The sequence below is a fragment of the Cydia pomonella genome, unplaced genomic scaffold (genome assembly GCF_033807575.1).
Source record: "Cydia pomonella isolate Wapato2018A unplaced genomic scaffold, ilCydPomo1 PGA_scaffold_146, whole genome shotgun sequence".
Classification (NCBI taxonomy): Eukaryota; Metazoa; Arthropoda; class Insecta; order Lepidoptera; family Tortricidae; genus Cydia; species Cydia pomonella.
The window spans coordinates 12,801-36,763 of record NW_026907789.1 but is presented as its reverse complement, the minus strand read 5'-3'; the positions used below and the strand labels follow the sequence as shown (position 1 = coordinate 36,763).

Sequence of the window (23,963 nt, the reverse complement as noted above, 5' to 3'; positions counted from 1 at the left end):
AAACTGTTTTTGAATAGTTTTCACAGATAATAAAATATGAAATTGATGCATCAAGGCGGTTTGTTTACAAAGGGCCTACCGGGAAACGCGAAAATCGAAATTTAGTTATCTGCCTCTTCATCGCTCGAATATGCAAAAGTGATAGAGAGGTTAATAACGGAATTTCGATTTTCTTGTTTCGCGGTAGACCCTCAGATTGTGATGGATTGTGGTAGTGGCGCCCCCTACGCAGAGTTTCGCGTATTCCCTATTGCAGTTTTTTTTTTTGTAAAAAGTAATTAATAGCGTTGTTATAACACGGACATTATATTTAAATTCACCAAACAATTGAAAACTGTAACATATCAATGACAGGTCGAATATCGATCGTCCGAGATAGTACTTGCGTTTGGCAGCAAATGTATAAACTCATACTAAACACTAATCAATATGTAAACAGGCCCTAAAGCACTTGCATACACTTCCACTTGTGTACACTTGTGTACACTTGAAGGGACCTTATCAGATAAAAATAAATCATTGATTATCTTCACAATGGAGTTAATTAGAATATCGGTTTCTTTGAAAAAGTTACTTAATTTAAGCTCAGGAATGCACGCTTGAAATCAACGGACTTAAAAAAACACCGCGTATTAGCGCACCGCACAACATATGGCGGTGCTATTCCAAAATGATCTACATCATTGTAAGGCATTTATGGCATCAAATTTTTTTTTCTGCATTGTGTTCCTGCTGGTTACCAGAAGGTTACCAGAGCTCAACGAGGAGAGGGAGGGTTATTAGGGTAGGCAACGCGCATGTAACTCCTCTGGAGTTGCAGGCGTACATAGGCTACGGAGACTGCTTACCATCAGGCGGGCCGTATGCTTGTTTGCCACCGACGTGGTATAAAATAAATAAATAAATATATATAACGTAGGGGTATTTTAAAGATCGTAGCCATGTTTTCATGGAAAAGCGGCCCTTCCACGAAATATTTACAATATTTTTATTTATCAAGAGCCCTCATGACAAGTATTATATCTTTTTAATTTAATAATTATTGTATGGAAGTATCATAAATTCAGCCCATCATGTGTGGTGCGCCTATAACCGTATCAAAACTCACCGCTCACAAATCACATCGACGCACCATAGATCACACTCAACTATCATTCCGCCTCATCAACTTGTCTATGCTATTCTGGTTTTTATAAATACACAGATCCATAAAAGTCAGTCCCAGCAACAGGCTATGTCCAAGCATGTCTTTTGGCAGGTCTTTCTGCGACCTGAACATGGTTTTGAGGTTTTCGGGCACTTTGACGTGGGATTCTATGGTGTTCTGGAGTATCATTTCTACTGTTTGGTCCGTTGATACACGCTCGTTGCCGACGAGAGTTCCATATAACCTGTAAATGGGTATACATTTAAATTAGACCACAGATAAAAAATGTAGCGGCAAATTAGATTCCTTAAGTAGATGGCGCTTTAGGGCGCTTTACAATTTGTCAAATGTGTTAAACCTTCGGGACCCAGATATTATATCGGCACCGAAAAATTAAGTTTAACTTCAGCTGTCAAATTCGAGGAAAGATTTATCGTGAAGTTTTACGATTTAAAAACTCTGAAGAGCAGTAAAGTTTCGTAAAGTTATGTTGCAGAAGTTCTAAGAGTCGGAATGCAACTAAACTAGGAAAAAACCTGCTAGATGGCACTAGTATATCTTCGTATGAAAACAAAGCGCTAGACAAAGCCAAGCGTCCCATTTCCAACACAAAATTAACACACATACGTGTTCGTGGCAGTGAACGTATTAAAACTTTGTATGTGTGTAAATTCAGCAAAAAAATAGCATACTTTTAATTTACACAAGAAGCTTAAAAAGCGACATCTGGCAAGAAATAGAAGGACTTTTTAGTAGTTGCATCGACAGTTCAATAGATGGTGGTAAAACGGAAACGCCGGTCGGTTATCATTAAAAACCCCTAAAAACTGTTTTTTTTTTTTTTACTAAGGAAGCAATTTCAATAGCACATACAAGTATGAAGGTTTCAATTTAACGTAACAAATTCACAGTAGTTTATTACATTACAATATTTTATATTTATTTAATCGTTAATATTATTTCATTTGCATTAATAGCGAATCTCATACTCTCAGAGATATTGTGTTTAACACAGCCTGCCGATAGTATAAAAATAAAATTACCTATATGGAAGTGAATGCCTTAGAAAGTATACTCTATGTTTGAGAACATCCTCTTTATCTTGGTCATCAAAGCTGAAACAAAAATAAATATAAGGTTAGTATAACACTAAACTAAATGTGAAGTTTATGCTTCCAATGTTGCCCACAAGATGGCAGAATCTACTATGCACAAGAAAACGTACGAGAACAGTAGATGGCTGCCTTGCTTTGGGCGTGAAGTGTCAATGTACATGTTTATGTTTCCGATTCAGGCCACTAGATGGCAGACCCTCCAACGCGCACGGTCCTTAGTCTGCCCGTAAGTTCTGTCACAAACGTTTTTACTGGTGGTAAGTAATTCACGATTAAATGTGACAGTCCACATCAAAAGGGACCTTATGGCGGTCGGCGCTTTCGCCGTTATTAGCGGCGCGCCAATACTAATGCGGCTACTCGACATAAGCACCGACTGCCACAAGGTTTGATATGGACTGACACAAATTAGTTTTTAATAAATAAGGGACCTACTTTTTTATCAGTAAAAACCTTAGTGACACTTATGGGCGGACTAAGTATCATAACATCTGTGACATACAAACACCGCTTAAGACCAAAATCATCAATGCTACAATACCATCTGTAATTTTAGTATTCTAAGAGAGGTATGGGCATTGTGAATGTCATCTCGCCTTGTGTGGTAGGGCACAGCACAGCAGATGTCATTCCAGATCTAGAGCAGAGCCCAACTGGGGAAGTACCTCCACCTTACAGAAAACCGCAGCCAAATAATATTAGACCCTACTCATAGTGTTGTGTTCCTGCCGGTGAGTAAGGTTGCCAGAGCTCAACGAGGGGGGTGGGGTTAGGGTCGGCAACGCGCATGTAACTCCTCTGGAGTTGCAGGTGTACATAGGCTACGGAGACTGCTTACCATCAGGCAGGCCGTATGCTTGTTTGCCACCGACGTAGTATAAAAAAAAATAGTATCAGATTTTCAAACCTTAAAACAAAGTATAAAAACTGTACTACTCACTTAACCGTACTAGAATTGATCATAGCCACCATCATAGCGATCATCTGAGCCTTCTGCAGGTTCACAGCAATAGCCTTAGCATTGTTAGGGTCGCTGCCGGCGGCCCGGAGAGACGTGGCTTCAGCCTTCATCACGTACATGTCCGCTGGAGGCAGACGACGGGTAATGGATGATGCCTGTAAAGAAAACATACAACTGCGAAACATGTATTGAAGACCGGTTTGGCCTAGTTGGTAGTGACCCTGCCTACGAAGCTGATGGTCCCGGGTTCAAATCCTGGTAAGGGCACTTATTCGTGTGAGGATGGATATTTGTTCCTGAGTCATGGGTGTTTTCTATCTATTTAAGTATTTATAAATATTTATATATTATATATATCGTTGTCTAAGTACCCTCAACACAAGCCTTATTGAGCTTACTGTGGGACTTAGTCAATTTGTGTAATAATGTCCTATAATATTTATTTATTTATTATTTATTTATGTATAGTGCTTATGAGATTTTTTCGGGTTCTATGCCGAAAGGCCGTCGAAATGGGGTTGGCAAGTGTCAAAAAATTTTATACATGGTCCCAGCAAAGGTTTTACTTGTCTCTAGTTTTGTTCTATGACATTTGGCTTAAAGGGCCATTTGTAAAATACTTTTTAGGGTTCCGTAGTCAACTATTCCTAGTTTGTTTCCCTTATAGTTTCGCCATGATTCCCTTATAGTTTCGCCATGTCCGTCTGTCTGTCTGTCTGTCTGTCCGAGGCTTTGCTCCGTGGTCGTTAGTGCTAGAAAGCTGAAATTTGGCATGGATATATAAATCAATGAAGCCAACAAAGTCGTACAATAAAATCTAAAAAAAATTTTTTTAGGGTACCTCCCCTACACGTAAATTGGGGGTGAACATTTTTTTTTTTGCTTCAACCCTACAGTGTAGGATATCGTTTGAAAGGTCTTTCAAAACTAATACTTACAGGTCTTCAGCAAACATTTCTTCATAAAGTAAATATATTCGGAGATAATTGCTCCGAAAGAAAAAAAATGTGTCCCCCCCTCTAACTTTTGAACCATAGGTCCAAAAAAATATGAAAAAAATCTTGGAAGTAGAGCTTAAGAAAGACTTTAAATGAAAACTATAGCGGATATGATCAGTTTAGCTGTTTTTGAGTTATCGCAAAAAGTTTCCCCTTCATAGTAAAAAGACGTACACCCACAGTTCATCCCTTAGTTAACAATCTACCATACTTTAAGCTCCAGTTTAGCTTATTGTGACGGAAGAGTAACTACGGAACCCTACTCTGAGCATAACCCGACATGCTCCTGGCCGGTTTTTATTCTCTAATATGCTTGGAAATGTTCACCTTATTGTAGCAAAAATAGTACGGATAGTTTTTCTTTATGGTCAAAATCAAATTCAAATCATTATTGTCCTGTTTTAGCGGACAGAAAGTTTATTACTGTATTGTTTTTTAATTTATAAAAATATGTATCCCCTAAGAGAAATGTAAACAGCCAATTATTATAAATAGCCGCGGGCCGCGTCTATACGACCCGGTCAGCTATCATATCAAGCTATAGGATAGAGTGAGATAGTAAGATAAACGACCTTACATGTCTCGTTCTTACAAGACCGTCGTGTATGACCGTGCGAATACTGCTTAATAAAATCAAAGACTATCATGATTTGAGTGATGCTTGACGCTTAGATAATGCAATAAATGCAATAAATGATATCTTATCTTATCTAATGATAATTTTACCTTATATCCTCGCATGTTTGGAGAAAAGCACTATATACTTATTCTTCGGCAGGAATAGCAATTTGTTGATTCGTCTTCTTTGTCGGAGTCTTTTTCGCGTCGAAACTCATCCACGAATTGCCCTTTCCTTGCCTCTGCAATAAGGTACTGTGACCGGCCTACCCCATTTAATGTAGGTTTTTAGGGATACTCTAATAGATGCTAAGTTCTAAAACATAACGTCAGGTGACAAGCAAAACTCACTAATTACTAAAAAATAATTAAATTAAAAACAACCTTATTTTAAAAGTAATACGGTTTATTATGGCTATGAACTTGTGGTGGTAATTAGTGAGTTTTGCTTGTCACCTGACGATAAGACGTCTACCTTTGGAAAATTATTTACTGCGTTAACCTATACATGTAGGGCTGCCATCTCGAATTTCGCCAAACCCGGACAAAGATTTAAAAAAACCCGGACATTTGGCGTAAATCGCATTTTTTCCCCGGACGAATCCGAAAATAATATTTTTAAAAACAAGACCTTTAATTTTAAATGTAGTTATAATGTGCTTCCTTACATGAAAAGTGGACACTTCTTGACACTCCCCCCCGGACGGCCCCCGTACGGCCTCCAAACTAGGACAAATCTGGGAAAACCTGGACAGATGGCAGCCCTATATACATGTAACAAAACACTTACAATATCATAAATATCAGTAATCTGCAGTTTTTTCCCGTCTGGATAATTGATAGGGTCATATCTCCAATCAGTCACCGCGTAGTTACTCCGGTTGATCAGGGTCCAGACAACTGAGTTCACGTTGATGTACACCGCCAGGACAGACTGACAATTCTGTAAACACAAGTTTATCTTTCAAATTTCATTTTGACACAAGATTTTATTGTCATGTATATGTCAAAAATTTTAGATCAACCCAAAGAAACTAAAAATTATTGCATTGTTTATGCAACGGCCAAAATATCATATTAAAATATGGAATGCAATACTATTATAATTATTAGAAGAAATGAAAATATTTTAATTTGTTTTTTATTTCAAGTAGAAACACAACTAAGTATATAAATTATAAACTGAAAATTATGACCAAGACTTTTTTTTTGTATATGACATTTATTTCATTTTATGGAATAAAATGTTGATAAATATTAGGTAGATTAATCTTAACTAATATAAATATACTAGATAACAGTAAAGTGTGAAAAGATACAGCTATCATTTATAAACAGAATATGAACTCACCTGTCGCACTCTTTCACTTAAAGCAGGATGCAAAATCTGTCCCTTAATTTTATTACTCCTCTTCTCCTTTTTCTCCGGACCTTCAAGTATGCTATCATACAATTTTATAGCAGTTCTCTTTGTGAAACCTTCAACTAGTTCTAAGTCAGATAATGTGTTAATTTGGCCCTTGTTGCTTCTCCATTGGGAGAATTTCTTTAGCTTTGCTTTGCTTATATCATAGCTGAAATTCAAATTTCACTTTAATAGGAATATATAATGGAAAAAAGCGAAGGTGCACTGGGGTAAATTCAAAAGCAGGTTGAGTTTGAAATGCGAATACAGTGGAATCCGTTTATTATGACTTTGCTAATATTGACCAACCGCTTACGGCGCTTACTATGACGTAATTAGTCTGTGAAGTTTGGTTTTTATATTATAAAAACTCTCTTCATAGTAAGCGCCGTAAGCGGTTGGTATGAAATTCCTTGTAACAAAATCGGATAAGATGACTTCGCTTATAGTGACAATTAGACAAATTGCTTATCCTCTTTTACCTATTTTTGTGAAATTATGACCTTTATATTTAACTAACACATTCACTGGGTTTTGTGGCAGTCGCATTTCCATGCGAGGATGCTTGATGCGTGCTTGGTGTATAAGTTGTTTTAGTTCTGATTCTAAGTGACAAGTTGATAATTGGTACTAAATTAATAAAAGTCATCTCTCATGAATGGAAAGAAAGGAATTTCAGATTAATTTTGTATGACATCTGCCTAGTATGAAGCCTTGGTAAGTGTAGTACAAGTGCTTCTAGTTTTATTGATATTTGCCATTTTCATCACCCCAATTTCAAAGTTATTCCTATGCAAGTATGAACCTTACAAGCTAAATCCTATGTTACACTTAAAACATCAGACAAGTTAATAAAACTAATACAAGAAAATTATTAACTAGAATATCCAAGGAAAGCAATGAGAAATAACCAGCTTCTGCCCACAATTTTGGTTTATGCATCAAGAGATATCAGAGAGAGATGGACAGAGTTTCTTTGGCATTTATAATATTAGTACTTATAGTAGATATGTATTAAAACAAAACTTATGATTCTGAATTCTGTGTACTGTAACCTCATCCTGCCCACCATACTCAGTTTAAGCCATTGAACTTAAAACCAAATTGTTTGGACTATAGAGTTGATTTTCCTTTGTTTCAAAATTTAAGTAAAATAAATTCATTTCCTTTCATTCATAACATTGGGCAGGACGAGCTAGGATACATATTTAAATTAAATATACATACTCTGAAATTACAGCTGTGGAATCATTGATAACTTTGATAATTTTCTCCTTTTGTACATCTGAGTATTTGTCGAACCCTTGACTGAAGAAACATCTGGGACTGGTGAACACTTGGCAGTTTGAGCAAATATATCTCTGTAAAGTTATTCAGCATATTGATACAGATAAAACTGTTTTCCACTATACCACAGAAATTAATGTATTATTTATTTTGAGGTTATGCAGCTTAGGTTAAGTTTCTCGTTATTACAAGAACTGTTTATAATTAAATTGTAGCGTACCAACTTTCCCCACGGTTGTGAATAAAGAGATATCATTGTCACTTTAACTCAGCATAACAGAAATACCTAAAAGCTTTATTCAAGACCCGACCATGGACAAATCAAAACAATGCTATTGCTATGTCAATGTCAAAATTGACATTGTCAAATCGGAAATCTCAGTGTTACAAATACCATTTTATTTCACAACCACATTGATGATCTTATTAGTCAAAGAATAATAAAATTGTTACTCAATTATCAATACAAAAAAAATGAAATGTTTTTTGAAAAGTTAAATAGTAGCAAAGAATAGTAGCGAAGTCTACAGCGCCATCTTGTACAAATTACTGAGTTTAGGTCGCTAAGGAGAAATGCACAATGTTTAAACAGTTGGTTCAGGAATTCCGTTTTTGTTTTGTAGGAAATCGCATAGATGTCACTAGAACAGCCTTCATTATTTTTACTTGATAAATATTTTGAGTAGCGAAATAGTCGATATGTCGCACGATACTTGCGGATCTTGTAATATTTAAATAATTAACACACACCTCTGAATTTAACAATGTAAAGAAGTTAATAGCAACCAACTGATTTGTTCTGATCTAATAAAAATAGGACATCATTGTACAGTCAGCGTCAAATACATTATAGCAACCAAAGTAGCCAAATAGTTCGGTACACCATATATTTAGTATGGTGTACCGAACTATTTGGCCACTTCGACTGCTACAGAGTATTTGACGCTGACTGTACATAGGTATAACGATACTTTAGGTTCTTAATTTTAAATGAAGTTGTTAAAAAATGTTCTGTTTAGCAATTAAACCAATGACAGGTTATTCAGCCAGTTGTAATGATACAGACACAGTGACATGACATCCGAATTCGAAGTATTCAAATAACAACTGAATGTTAAAAGAATTCTAAACAAAAGCAAAAACTGATACCAAGGCAACCAATCTGACATGTTGTCAAACGAGTCTGTAAATAGACGGGCAATTTTGAAGTGATCTCCAAATCGCATTTCAAAACGGGTCGAGCAGCTTGAATCCTAAATACAGCAACTGCTAGAAGAGGATTCGAATAGAAGAAAGCCAATTACCATCATAAAGCAGACGGCTCTCAAGGGCGTGACAAAGCAAGACGGTAATATTTCGGTCCCACTCCTACTCGCGGATTATCGTTTAACAAAATGGCCGCCATTCCCGCTCACACCGCGCGCTGCAGACGGACGCCTGTTTTCATTTAGTTTAGACCTCGACTTTTTTGCGAGTTACAGTGGTTGGGGCTACCGACGCATCACGCAACGTTTTGCTACGTCTGGAAGAGTTCTGGAGTACTTCTAATGGCTCCTCTACATGATGGCCCAGCGTAGGCCAGTCCTAGGGACGCATTTATGCGTTAGAGGGAGCAAGTGATATTGCCATCTCACTTTACCGCATAGCTGCGTCCCTTGGACTGGCCTACGCTGGGCCATCATGTAGAGGAGCCCTAAACCACAATTAAGACTCCGATCTGAACTTTTTGGCTATTGGTAAGTTCTCATCATCATCTCATTGTTGTTGTTTTCAGGTTATGATTATGCCGGCTGACTCCAAAACTCAACTACCCACAATTCTGGGATTCTCATTCTGCATTTTTTATTAAGTCGTATTCTTTCGTTTAATTATTATTTATCAATTATCGTAATAAGTACTGCTGGAGAAGTGGAGAAAATAATTTATTAATCTAGGTACCTTCTTGCCAGAAATAAGTATGCAAACTTAACTCTCCATTGTTTTATTATTACTTTATTCTTATACTGCGCGCCGACATTATGAGAATATAAGTTCTTATAATATCGCGCAGTATAAAGAAGCGAAATGGCAGCGGCACGTTATCGGCATTTCGACCTGCGAGAACGAGAAGCGACGTTGCCGCTTAGTGCGCGGCAGACTTTAGATAATGGCATGCCGAGTTGAGTCGTGATCGTGATTACGTAGTGGGGTTGGCAACGCTGCCAACGCCACTCCTACTGGCAGGCTGGCACATTACATGCCAAGCGGGCACTATTTATCTGCCAAAGGTTTCGCAGCTGGTCCGCTAAATACACTACTATTTCAATGTTTTTACTATCTGTTTTAATCCTAATCTATTCTTGGAGCGCGTGTTTGTTTTCTTGCGTACCCTCTTCTTTTGTCTTTAGAGATAGTAGATAGACCGGTTAATTATTAGAAGGTTGATTAATTTTTATTTTTCTAATATTGTTGGGCTGCACTAATTGACTTTAGGTCTCCTAATCATTGTTTAATGCTATGACGAGTATGACGACCTTGAATCCTAATGTAAGTATTGTATCAGATTTAAATGTATCCTAATAATAGTATTTATTTGTTTATTTTATTTATTAATAAAGGGATGTTTCCTGTATTTGAAATAAATTACATATTTCCCACCATGCACGAAATAAAAAGCACCAGAAAAACCTAGACTCCAGTTATTTTCAGACCCAATTTCTAGCTAATAAGTCCGAAAGAACTATAAAGAGTACTTAAGGTAAGGTAGGAGGTAACTTGACCGTGACGTCATTGTTCTGTACTTCATAGAGATTTCGTAGTAGCTAATCGTTTTAACAGATCGAATAAAGAACTGATTTGACTAAGCAGTCAAATACCCTCAAGCTAAGCAAGCCCTTTACTTTATGGACATCTAAAATATGCAAAATCTATGCATGACTCTTATACGTCATACATATACAAAAACGTTTTTATTATAAACTCTTAAAAACACATTATATCAAAGAATAACTTGTAACATACAAATTTGCATTGATTCCCTAAAAAAAGAAAAAAATAGAGGTAACAAAGATTGAAATAAAGTCATTCAGCAAAAATGCCAACGCCCGCCATTTTGACATGTAACCATCGATGTACGAAAGAACGCTCCGCTGACGCCGCGCAAACAACTAGTCATTCCTTTCACTCCTACGCCAATGTAATGACGGAGCGCCTAGCCATCTCCCTCTTTGCACTCGTTATGCTATACAATTTATAAAGTGTAATTCCATCGGGTATGGAACTTCTGTTTCGGGGTCACCGTTTTAACAACTTTTAGAAGCATACAGGCGAGACCTGAATTTTTGGTTACACTACACTGACGAAAAATCGTCTTTATGCAGAGTTTTGAATGAAACATCTTTGGTACGAGTAGGTACCGAGAGAACTAGTAGCTACAATAGTAGTAGTAGAATCTACAATATTCCCTTTCTTTTCTCGACCCTTGGATCAAAAAGTTTTATTTTGATTTTACCCCCGGTCAATGCTGAGCGCTATGCAAGTGGCATCCAGCAACCGGAGGTTCGGAGAGAGCATTGAACTCCCATGACGTTTCTAGTGGTGTTATGAATTTTTCGATGAAATGATTTCACTCTTAATTTTGCCATTTACTAGGTTTCGTAGGTTGTTGTCATCCCACAGGGATAAGTTTATTTTTTTTAAGACAATTTTGAAGGAATTTGTTTGCGTTGCGTTTTTAATTTATTTGTCTTTATTTATAGTTTGATGAGACAAAATTGCTAAAGGTGGTCTGGCCGATGGTATTTTTGAATGAATGAATGAATGAAATTTAATCCATTTTTGGTGGGTTCTTTTTTGTTACTTCCGGTGGCTGGTATAAGTATTAAGTACCATAACAGGTGATTGATTAATTCTCAATTTTTAATGTCTTTTTTAATGCTGATTTATTCTGCTGATACTGAAACGCATAATTATTTTTGTACATAGAATTATATATCACATGGTATTTATGGGTTAAGCCATTTTTATTTTTGGCGTTGGGACAACAATAAATCGATACCTAGGTAATCATTTTCATCAAGATTGATTTATCCGTATACGGATGAAGTGTAATGCTAATGAGTCTTAATTTGTTGTTTAGGTAATGAAGAAATGTTTTTTTTTGTTGTTTTTTTTTTCTGTCTTATCATGCGTAAGGTATCTTGATTTTATTTTTGATCTTCCATCATAATCGCATATTCAATTTAGGGTTTGCCAGGTGTCAGAGAGTATTCTTTTTTTCCCAACATACCATTTTCTTCCTCGCTGACGTATTGAAGCCCCTTCGGTGGGCTTCGGAAACGCTCGGAAGAACTCGGCAACTTGTCAAACGACCGGCACTGCGGACCGGCCCGACAACGCTTTCCGTAAAAGCGGCAACGTCGCTCGAGCCAGCCGGTGCCAGAATTCGACCCCGGCCGCCATTTTGAATTAGCAATAACGCGACTTGGCATTGACGCTGGCACGGAGAATTATTTACGTGGCGATATGCTATGTAGGTAACTGCTGAGATGTCATCAACTAATCACAGCTACCTTACCTATTAATTCCATACATCATGTATCCTCCCTTATTATAATTCACTAATTGATTTGCTAGAAATCAAATCTGTAAATCATTACGCTATTAATAAACAGGTGACGTCATTAAAGAAGTTTACATAACCCGCTAGAAGTAGAACACAAGAGAATGAGACCATTCCAATGAATGAAACGTGACCCTGCTTCAATAGCGTGTACTTAAGTAGGTACGTACAAATTGCACAGAGTATACGTGCAATACAGAGCGCGCTTCATGGCCGCTCTCCAACGATTCGCCGCGCCGTTTCCTCGCTGCGCTAACGGTATAGAGTAGTCTCGCTCACTCGCGGCCGACCGCGATTACGGGCAATAAACAGGTTGTCTCTGCGCAGGGCTACTCTGTTGATTTTAGTTCGTGTTATTGCCACGGGTTTAGGAGTGCCGCCTGTGTCGCCGCAGCGGCCATTTTCTTCTCTTTCTGCTGCGCTGTCAGTGTCCCAACAGCCGTGCGGGTGGACGCTTGTCTGGCGCTGTTTGTCATCTTCTTGATTACTCTCCCTACTTCTCGATTCTCTTGTTCAAGGGCATCTGAGGTAGGTATTAATAGATTTATGTACATACAGTAGTTACAATGTAATTGTATTTTCGTTAACACTGTTAGAGCTAATAATTTTAGAGCGTATTTGTAGGTATAATTTAAATTTTAGCGTTTTTTCTTTTATATTTTTTTAGTTTTAATGCATGACGAATGCCTATTTTTAGATATTTTAAGTCTATCTTTAGCACTATTTTAATATGTTATTTTTATGTTCTTCTGTGACAGATGTCAATTTTTTTCTAGGTTAATTTTTCTTCATCTTCTCCCATAGATATGGTTTTAGGCGTCCAAATTTTTATAATCTTCACATTAAACGTACTTACAACTATTGGGTTGAAAAAATCAAATGACTTTTTTGGACCAGAAAAAAAACTTTTTTTTTTACTGTTCACTTAATTATGTTTTGCATATCATCTAACAAAACACTTTTGTCATCTTTAATTCATTTTTCTCATCAAAAATCTTTGTTTGACTGTTTTTTTGGTTCAACATTTTATACCCATGAAAATGAGAGCCAACAAACTACAAAACTCGGCGAAATCCTCGCCGAGCCCTCGACGGGCTTTCGACTTTCCGTTCGATAGCCCCGACTTCCACCTTCACCTCATTCGTGTTTATTTTCACCCGAGCGCGCCTCCGCTATCTGTCTCTCTCCCTCCTGCGGTCTCCTCGCTGCGATAGACCATGACGACTACGTTTCTATCGAGATGGCGATCAGCCTGCACCATTTTGTAGACTGACTGATGAGTGGGGAATTTATTCCGGTATTCTGCGGGCGCCATGTTGAATGTTCTGGGTCTACGTAGGTTGTTAATGTTGTTATATTGATGAACTGATGATGTCTTTTATTTTTTTATCTAATCTTTTTCACCTACATACATACGTTGTTTGTCTTTCATTTTTATTAAAATATAACTTCCTCACTGTTGATTTCTTTCCTTATTTTTAATTTATTTCCTTGTTAAAAATTAATACGCGTCGGGTGGTGTATCCGTAAAACATTTTCATATGTAAATCCGCTTTACTTTTAGATTTTAGACTTTTAGGTTATTTGGGTATCCTCCGCAACATACCTGAGGGTAAGCTACTACCTCGAATATAAAAAAAAATCGAAAGTTTGTTGTCTCTGGGTCTGGTTCGCTTAAGAAACGGTTGTAATTAGTAATTTTACCAGGTTAAACCTGGAGCAAAAAATCGTTTACTTCTTGTCAATGTAAAACATTTTGGAATTGGAAGATTTGCGAGAGCACGTGTTATTTTTCTTTTTATACTTTGTTTTACTTACACTTTTTTCTCATTAGGGGGCGTCCATTAATCGCGTCATACGTTTTTGGCTTGTTTTAGACCCCCCCCTCCCCCATGGTGATCTTTGGTGATATTTTCAGGACCCCCCCCCCCATCCAATATGACGTGTATTTTTTTCGATAACTAAAGAACAGTTTTCTAACAAATGAACCTAAGTACACGTGAAGGATAATAAGGGCGGAAAACTATTATTTTTATTTTATTGACTATAATACAGTATAGCACAGATGAAAAAAAAAATACACGTGATACGTGTCCATACCCCCCCGTCCCCTGTGGTGATCATTGGTGATTTTATGCTAACCCCCTCCCCGCCCTATACAATATGACGCGATTAATGGACGCCCCCTTACCTACTCTGACTTTAGTGTTGTTCATTTTTTTATTGTTATTGACGATTTTGCTCAAAACGACTCACGACTGTTGACGAAATACGATTTTATCATTTACAGTGTAAACTACATTATAACGTCACTCGATATAACCGTGGGTATACACGTATTCTACTTAATGTAACGTTTCACTCCCTATAACGTCTGCATTTTTGGCTATAATTGCTTTACTTTAATATTAATGTATCTCTATATAACGAAAAATCTATAACGTCAAAAAATGTCCGGTTCCTTGAGTGTCGCTATATAGAATTTACACTTTATTTAAATATTTGCCTAGCTTAGTTTTGTGTATTTTTCATTCGCACAAATTTGACATTTAATGGAATTGTTGTTTCTACAGACTTGTAGCATTCAAAAACCGGTATTTGTTAACGGTTTTTTGTCATTATTCAATTTGTTTGAATATTTAATATTGTTTATTTGGCTTTGCATATAAAACAAGCCGTACGTGAGGTTTAATGTCAGTCTTTGTTTTGTAATAGGCCAGGAGCTCAATTGTTCCGTTGTTTTTTTCTGTATTTAATATGAAATTTTCCGTCACAAGAAATGTACTTATTCACTTTTTATTACAAAATTCATTTATTTATTTACACGTGTCATTGTTTTTTATATCTACTGTTAATTTAGGTTATACCTACCTTTTTATTATATATATAAAAAAAAAATTTAATACAACAATTTATACTTTTTCTTGGATTTAAAATTAATGATAAAATGTTACAACCAAGCACTGTTGCCGACGGCTTGAACATCTGACATGTGGAGCCACGCCCTTAGTGATTCAAACCGACTGCTGACTTTGGCTTTGTGACTATAATATTCTGAGATATTATTGGCGTAGCTTTTCTTTGTTTTTTTTTTTTGTATATATATGTATAATACATTCACTTCGATCACTTTTCTTGGCCACTTATGTCTTTTTCACATAAAAAGTTTTTTTTTTTAACATAGCTATTTACTAAAATTAAAGATATTTATGTTTGGCATTCCTACAGCTAGGAAGTGTCTCAACAACAACCTAAAAATTAAAACCAAAGAACTTTTAATGAACAGTAGGTATATGTATATTAATAAAATCTAAGTTTTATTGAGATAATTTTGCTATATATAATATATATAATTTCGGATATATTTAATTTCCTAATTGACACAACAGATTGAAGAACAGATTGAGAGAGAATTGAAATTAGATAACCAACATTGCTTACCATGAGGCGGGCCGTATGCTTGTTTGCCACCGTCGTGGTATATATGTTTCATAGCCATCAGGGCGGCGCCGCAGTCATTTACAAAGCGAATAATGACCCTTTGCGAGCCAAGGCTCGGAAACCGGTTAAATTTCCAAATCGTTATCATGTACTTTGTGCAAAATCTTTTAATTTCGGATTCGTTCGTAAAGCCGTTAATTTTAAAACGGTTTTTAGGGGAACATTTCCTTAAAGTTCTTGTCAGATTGACCGGTTTAGAACAATAAAAACAGGTTTCTTCCTATATCCGTGTCTTTGTTACTTTGTTACGCGGCACACCAACAGGCCGGCTGGCCGTCTCGTCGCTCAGGGCCGGATTTAGGGGAGGGCAACCGGGGCTACCGCCCCGGGCCTCCACAAAAGAGGGGCCCCCCACAATAGAGAATTCGGTAAATTTACCATTTTATTTGGAAAAAATTTGGGGCCAGGGGGCCTCCACTCCTTTATTGCCCGAGGCCTCCAGACCTCTAAATCTGGCATTCGTCGCTCGTCGAAAAAACCGGTTTATTTAGGTTACAATAAAGTTCTAAAAACGTTCGTGTTCTTCTGAAAGTTCGGAGTAAACCCAAAATAAACCGGCGTTTACCCCTATTTCTTAAACCGGTCCCGGGCCTTGTTGCGAGCGAGGCTGGGAAGTGGAAACCGGTTTAAGAAATGGCGGTAAATATCGGTGTTCTAAACCGGTTAATCGGACAAGAACTTTATGAAAATGTTCTTCTAAAAACCGGATTAAAAGTAACGATTTTACGAACGAATCCGAAATTAAAAGTTTTTGCGCCAAGCACATGATAACGGTTTGGAAACTTAACCGGTTTGTGAGCCTTATTTGCGAATGTTAAAGGAAACTTGTAACTGTATAGAAAAATCTAAGCTTTACGTTGTCGCGATGAAATAATTAAACGATATGTAGAATTTTATAACAAATTCTGATTAAATGTGCAGAAGAAAAGGAGCATATCACAATAAATTGGAATATGGATATATATGAAAAAAAAAAACAAAACATCAAAGTTTTAAAATTTATGGAGGTATTTTATTTTACTAAAAAAAACATAATCTGACACATATAAACGCCACATTTCACCGCCAACATAGCAATTTTCTTGTTTTCCATATACTTCAAGAAGACTTCGTGATCGTGGCCGCGCGATACTCATGATCGATGCGATCATTTACCGTTTTACCGTTTAGAAAGGGGCGTTTTGTACGTTGTGTACCGATTGTCAGATTTTGAATATCGTTTCTGAATTTTGTATTGCTTTGCAATGGGTCCCATATAGACATTTGATCCTCAACAAACCGGATATTATGAAAAAAAACTTGTCATCTGGCCTATTTAAATTTTCCTTCCCTGGGGAGGAGAATTTAATAAGATCTTTTATCAATCAATCCTTTTTTTTATTATTCTATCTTAACTTCTTATCTTTTATTAATAGTTTATGTTCTAAAGCGCCTCTAAATTTGTATTGTAATTTGATCGTATGTTTATTTAGTTTATATTCTAATTCTCTGTTAATCATTGTTATTATGCAGTGAAGTTATGCTTATTTACATATGCGAAGTAATTTTATACTATTATATTACGCGAATTAATGACTTGACTTGACATTCAACTTAGACTCATGTTTGTACTCAACACGATTCTCTATACCGGGAAATGGAATGAATACCGTTATTAACAATGACCGTTTTGAAATCTTTTATGAGGTTATACAGTTACTTAGTCAATAAAAATGGTCCGTTTTAATATTTGCGCCTTCTGCGTTATGACGCAGAAGGAGAATGGGACATAAATTGATCATAATACTGATAAACGAACATAAATAATACAGTAATGAGTGAATATGGTATATAAGCATAGGTCTATTAAACTAAATATTCGCAAATATCGTAGTTTACTTTTAATTTTATCATTTTTTTAAATCAAATGAATCTAAAAGAATCAATACCGGAATTCACATATTTCGATATTGATCCGATTAAGTTTCCGGTATTGAAATATCGTAAACATCGGTCCGATATTCCGGCATTTAGGGATTCCGGAATTCCGGTATTAATAGCCCTAGTGCCCACTAGCTGAATACGATTCGCACGTCGCTCCTATGTTACAGAATTGTAACAAAAACTAACATAGAAAACATTTAATACGGCAAACGAAACATAACATCTAAAACTTTCAGAAACAAATAATCGTGCTATATAAAGGCCCTTACTAGGATTCCCACCCTGGACCACTAACTGTGATGATTTCTAATATTCTGACTAAAAATCTTATTAATATACATTTTATTCTTGAACAAATATCTTTTTCTTAAATTTTGCTGTATTTTTTTACAAAATAAACATAGTTTTCCAGCGTTCATTCAGCCACCCACATATTAAACAACAAAACATGAGAGGACTGCCTATGAGGTATTTAAAAATGGTATTATGGCATAATAAAATACATCCGTAGCGTAGTGAGATAATAACGGACTTACATTACCTTTTCAAGCAAAGTATGAATATAACACCGTCGTTTATTGACAATGGTTTTATTTGAAACATGATACATATACGTACAAATATGGCAGGCCAATCTAGTTCATAGTGTTGATACATATTTTTTTTCTAGGTATCGTTACGCATATAAGTGGCCCTAGTGAAAAAGGGTACAAGTCTCTGGCAGCGCAGGTGTAAAGGGGTGTAAGTTCCACGTAACACTTATGCCCTTATACACCTAAACTGCCAGAGACTTGTACCCTTTTTCACTAGGGCCACAGTAATATGTGTATAAGATAATCGTTTTTACAAAACAATATTTGTACAAAATGAACGACAGACAATTATACACTATGACACATGTATTGTCTCGTAGTGACTTCATATATTTTAATGTATATACGTCCGCAAATTTTGATTAAAAAATACATTTCTAATTGCATAATTCTTTAATTTCAGGGTGTACATTCCACTCCATGGCCCCGGACATGAAATAATAAATTACGATGCAATTGATTTTAGAAACTGAAGCTTCTGTAGACTTAAAAACAAAGATGTCTCTTACTGACAATGTGGAAAAAGCCGTATCGGACATTCTGAGTGGTGTCCAAAATAATGAAAAAGAAGAGAATAATGAAGCAGTCAAAGAAACTAATATTAGTAACGTGCACAAGATAGACCAAATAAATAAGGCCGCGCCTATTGACACAGATAAAGATATAGAAAAGAATGGTGATGCTACGATCAGCGAAAATGACATCGATACTTCAAATGATTGTAATACTACAAATAATTCCAATGGAAACAATTCCTCCAATAAAGAAGTTATTGAAAATATTGAAGGACTTGCGCAGCCTCATGCTGAAAAGAATGTTAAATGTGAGAATACTACTATTGAGGAAAACCACATAGGGCATGATAGTAAATCTAACGAAACTGAGGCTAATTGCGACGGTGCTACAAATGGCCTAAATGAACACATGAGTGAAATTAACATGGATGCCATAGAACCTGTTGACACGGTTTGCAATAATATTGAAACAGAAGCGACAAATATTGAAGCAAGTCGTGACGAAGGCATTAATAAAAATAGCCATCCTTGTGATATTGAGAATATTAATCAAGATATAATTGATAATACTGAATCTGTTACAGACGAGTCTAGCAATAATATTGATTCAAATATTAATCTTAATGAAGAAGTGAATATCAAACAAGAAATTACTGGGAATACTGAATCTGTTACAGACGAGTCTAGCAATAATATTGATTCCACTATTAATCTTGATGAAGAAGTGAATATTGATTCAAATATTAATCTACACGAAGAAGTGGATAATAAACAAGACGATAAAGAAACACCAATTAGCGATGACATGAATACGGACGTATGTGAAGACAGTCTCATAAAAAAAGAAATAGAAGATACTAGTAGTCAAGAAAATAATTCGAAATTAAATTCAATTTCTGATAAAACAGTTGATATTCCTGCGCAATCTGAATTGGATGACAGTGACTTAAAATTATCTCATATCGAGACAGAAATACCAGAAAATGCACCTGCATCTGAAGAAAAAGAAACTATGGAAACAGATAATGCTAAGGATGATGATGATGCAAGTGAAGAACATATTGATTTTATACGCTCAGAAGCTAGTGATAATTGTGATAAAATGAACGATGCTGATATTACCGATGAAGCTGAAAAGGAAGCATTAAGTACTAATAACGCAGAGGAAAATGACAGTTTGAACACTAATGATGTGATAAGTATGGACGTTGACGCAAATATGACTGCTTGCGATGAAGACAAAAATGAAATAGATTCTATTATAACACCGGTTAGTGCTACTGAAATTATTAAATCAAACGTTAAAACAAATTTACCGATTAAACAGAACGTTTCGCAACTTGATGATAACAAGAACTCCGATAAAGAAATCGTTAATTTAGATGACGATAAAGATAAAAATAATGAACCTGAAGTGGTTGAAACGGAGTCCACTGTAACAAAAGCTGATGATGACGAACCTATCTTAAATTGCGATGATCAAACTGAGGTAACAGACAATGTAGAAAAATCATTAAATGAAGAACAAATGTCAGTTGATGACATTATTGATTTAGATGAGCCAAAGGAGTCACAGGACTCGCCAGACGAAAAAAGAAAAGACGAAAAAGAAAATATCAATAAGGCGGCAAGTGAAAACGATAAACCAGTAGAACCTGTTTTGAAATTATCAAATACATTAGACATTTTATCTGACGATGAGGAGGACCAGGCGCCCAAAAGTTCAAACACTGATAATAGTGACAACAAGTGCATTAACATTGAAGATGATGATGATATCATGCTAATAGATGACGATACAAGTGGTAATGAAAGTAAGAATGAACCTATTAAAGAGCAAGAAGTCGAAAAGCAGATAGAGTCAAAACCTGCAAGTCCGGCTGAAAGTGAAAAACTAACTGAAGATAGCAAAAGTATAGATAAAGTAGAAGATGATGTTGTTGAAAAAGGTAAAAACAGTTTTTATAAATAGAATTGTGTACCTACTATGAAATACCTGTTTATATTCTAATTATGTTAAAAAAGATGTAATATTTATTAACGTATTTACTTTTCAGATGCTCCAGTCCCAGACAAAGAAGTCACAGTATCTACAACGTCACCAGACATCAGTGAAAAAACTGAAGAAAATATGTTAGAAGCTGAAATAAAGAAACCATTGGTTCCTGAAAATTTCCTAAAAACTTGCAAAAAGAATTTAGTAGACATGACAAGGGACGAGCTAGAAGAATTTTGCATTCTAAAAATTGTCGAAAGCATCTTGGACAGAAGCAATTTGAGTGAGATCAAAAACAAACTTAAAACGTTAACACAAAATCTAGAGGAATACAAAAAAAAAGCAATGATGCTTCAGAAACAGAACAGAGATCTCCAAGTGGTGTTCAAGTCTGTACAGGAAGACGTAAAGAAAGCGAGTGACGCGCCAATAGTTCCCTTGAAAATAACGCGGTCTGTTGGCATGCAGGTACTTATGTCAGATAAAACGGATAAAAGAAGGAGGCCTGGAATCGGTATGCCTAATAATTTTGTTAATAACAATAACAAACAGGTGCGGAATCCTGTAGCGCAAGGCCCGCGACCACAGAAGCCCCCTACGCAGCCCATTCCAGTACCACGACTCGTCCCAGCAAGTCCAGCTAAAAATTCTCCTCAACAACAGGTCAACCCAAACAAAGTAACAAGCCCACTTCCCAATGGGGTTAAAAGCGTGTCTCCCGTACAGAAAGGCGAGAAACGGACGCACAATAGAATGCAATCCGTAACTGTAGATTTAACGGACGATGAGCCTCCGACGAAGATGGTGAACCGGACGGGGCCAATGCCGCCCGTTAGACTTGTCCCATCGCAAAACCTACTAGCTGCCCCTAGGACTCCAGGCGTGAACAGCCCTAGAAAAGTATACATACCTATTAGCGGACCTCAAGGTCAAAATGTCAGGCCTGGCCAAACGATCATGCTAAAAACTGTTCCAACTCCCGGTAAGTCCAAAGTATATGTAATTTCAGAAATCAGAAATATTTATTGTGTGTACTGTGTAGGTACAAAAAGTATAACTAGATACATTTTTTGATGAGTATCAACCCTTTTCGGGCATACAATTTATTTTAATCTTAAACTAAGTTTTAATATTTTATCATAAACTAATAAAATTATTATATAAGATAAGACCGTCCGTTGTTGTCCTCTACTTCTGTTGCTGTTTTCTTTATTTATTATTTTTTATTGAGGTGTGCAATAAAGAGTATTTGTATTGTATATTTAATATATTATTTAAAGGATGACTTATTTCAATTTCAGGGCCAAGACAAAGAACTGCACCTCCTCATATGGTCAGGATGCCGCAAGGAGCGATGCGGATGAATCGACCACAAGGTTTAAGACATCCAGCCCCGCTACCGGAATGTATGAAACAATACCAACCACCCAACTGGAAGGCGTTGCCTCCAGCGCCCGACCTGAAGCTTGCTAAAGTAGAAAACGGGATTGTAATATCTTGGAAAATAGAAGGATACCAAGAAGACAGTTATGAAGAAATAGCCAGTTACCAATTGTATGCTTACCAGGAAACAACATCTCCACCTAGCACAGCTTTGTGGAAAAAAATAGGAGATGTAAAGGCCCTGCCGTTGCCAATGGCGTGTACTTTAACTCAGTTTATGGCAGGATATAAATACTACTTTGCCGTTAGAGCGGTCGACATTAGATCCCGCCTTGGACCATTCAGTTTGCCTGGAAGCATTCTGCTTTTAAATAAAATGTAAGACTGATCCATTCTTTTTATTCTGGTGCTGCAAGCAGTGGATGAATATGCCAAGTGATTTGTGGACTGATATTGTTTGCATTATTTATTTTACTCAAAAGTGTACAGTGCGGTGTAGTGCCGTTTATAAATAAGATTTGTGTAAGTTCTAGTTCTTAGGTTACTCTAGAAATAGCCAGCATCGAGTATATGCTGTTGATCTCTTGGTTATACTGGTATAATAATTCAAATAATAATGTGCTTAGATAGATAATATTTGTAACAAGTTTTACGTCATCTGACTATAAACTTCACTAGACACATTTTGTAACACGTTGTATATTTACTTCAACTAGGTACAATTATAAACTAAAATGCTAACTGGTTTGAATTAAAATTTCCGGAATTTAATATTTTATTTTATTTCTACCGTCTTTTCGTCGTTTGTAAAAGGATAACTTGTGAAGGTAAGTGGATAGTGCAATAAATATGTTAAGGACTTGTAAGAAGAGTCAAAAATTCATAACAAAATAAGGCCTGGGGCTCCCGAGCTATGTAAATTGAATCGTGCATTATCCAGCGAAATCTCGTGTCATGAAAGTCTGCCTTGTATGCTGCCATCTAGTCTGCGTTAAACGAAACTGCTTACGTTTGTCGACGAAGTGAAATGAAATTATAGCGTACAACAGGTGTACCACAACAACAAAGCAGCAATCTTAAATGTTGCCAATTAAATTATGTAAACATATAATAGTAGAAAAACAAATATGCAGAGCACTTGGCCCACTGTTTGTTTTTTATTTGTAGAGTAAGACCAAGCTAAGTTGGCAACGATTTTGATAGCCCAGCCTGTACAAATGTTAACTAAACGTCATAATTTCGTAGAAGTTTGACGTTTAAAGTAATACTTGCTCCGTCTGTGTTGTCAAAATCGCTGCCAACTTATCTTGGTCTGACTCAATACCACGCCGGTGGCAAACAAGCATACGGCCCGTCCGATGGTAAGCACCACAGCCTATGGACGCCTGGAACTCCAGAGGTGTTACGTGCGCTTTGCCCCTTTATAAACCTGTACACTCCTTTTTTGAAATGTATAAGGACAATAAGTGTTTATTGGCACGGTGCGAGGTCGGTAGACGGAGAAGCGGCGCTGATTGTGCAGACATACGTTATCTTATGGAAGTCACACAACTCACACATGCTACCGGCAGCCGAGCCATTTGAACTAATACACTACATAAGATTTAGCGTAGCAAAGCCCACAAAATGAGAGCAGCACCAGTCGTTCACCTAGCGAACAACAATACAATACAATACAAATATACTTTATTGCACACCTCAATACAGAAAAAGTACTAAACCAATGCAATGTATTGCAATTATTATCAAAGTATTGGCAATCTTGATTCCATTGAAAGACATCCATATCTAAAGTTCAGGAAATGACCGAACGGGATAGTCTGTGTCTCTTTCAGTAGCTTCTCATTTTTTCATTCAATACCGTAAATTTTAGTATGGTGGTAACAAATAACTCGACCAAATTACGTAGGTAGTTTTTTTG

At 36.4% G+C, this 23,963-nt stretch overlaps 2 protein-coding genes across 2 annotated transcripts; one reads left to right on the top strand and one right to left on the bottom strand.

Moving 5' to 3' along the window:
* Positions 1–940: 940 nt before the first annotated feature.
* On the bottom strand, positions 941–7,896 carry LOC133533276 (uncharacterized). The gene is made up of 7 exons (XM_061872233.1): positions 7,752–7,896; positions 7,472–7,605; positions 6,191–6,413; positions 5,630–5,782; positions 3,203–3,378; positions 2,191–2,262; positions 941–1,391 (listed from the first exon to the last, which is right to left on the bottom strand). Exons 1-7 carry the CDS (start codon positions 7,785–7,787, stop codon positions 1,145–1,147), a joined length of 1,041 nt encoding a protein of 346 aa, XP_061728217.1. The 5' UTR covers positions 7,788–7,896; the 3' UTR covers positions 941–1,144.
* A 4,289-nt stretch (positions 7,897–12,185) lies between these two features.
* Positions 12,186–22,813, top strand: LOC133533275 (GATA zinc finger domain-containing protein 14-like). Its single transcript, XM_061872232.1, has 4 exons — positions 12,186–12,659; positions 18,552–20,612; positions 20,721–21,641; positions 21,961–22,813. Exons 2-4 carry the CDS (start codon positions 18,599–18,601, stop codon positions 22,422–22,424), a joined length of 3,399 nt encoding a protein of 1,132 aa, XP_061728216.1. The 5' UTR covers positions 12,186–12,659; positions 18,552–18,598; the 3' UTR covers positions 22,425–22,813.
* Positions 22,814–23,963: the final 1,150 nt, after the last annotated feature.

What these genes read in the sequence shown, in the direction of transcription:
- LOC133533276 (XM_061872233.1), bottom strand. Translation starts at nt 7,787, where the DNA reads ATGATATCTCTTTATTCACAACCGTGGGGAAAGTTG. An exon ending in TCCACAGCTGTAATTTCAGA is followed by an intron (nt 6,414 to 7,471) that starts GTATGTATATTT and finishes TTTGAATTTCAG; the next exon opens with CTATGATATAAGCAAAGCAA. An exon ending in TAAGTGAAAGAGTGCGACAG is followed by an intron (nt 5,783 to 6,190) that starts GTGAGTTCATAT and finishes TTGTGTTTACAG; the next exon opens with AATTGTCAGTCTGTCCTGGC.
- LOC133533275 (XM_061872232.1), top strand. Translation starts at nt 18,599, where the DNA reads ATGCAATTGATTTTAGAAACTGAAGCTTCTGTAGACTTAAAAACAAAG. An exon ending in AGATGATGTTGTTGAAAAAG is followed by an intron (nt 20,613 to 20,720) that starts GTAAAAACAGTT and finishes TTTACTTTTCAG; the next exon opens with ATGCTCCAGTCCCAGACAAA. An exon ending in AAAAACTGTTCCAACTCCCG is followed by an intron (nt 21,642 to 21,960) that starts GTAAGTCCAAAG and finishes TTTCAATTTCAG; the next exon opens with GGCCAAGACAAAGAACTGCA.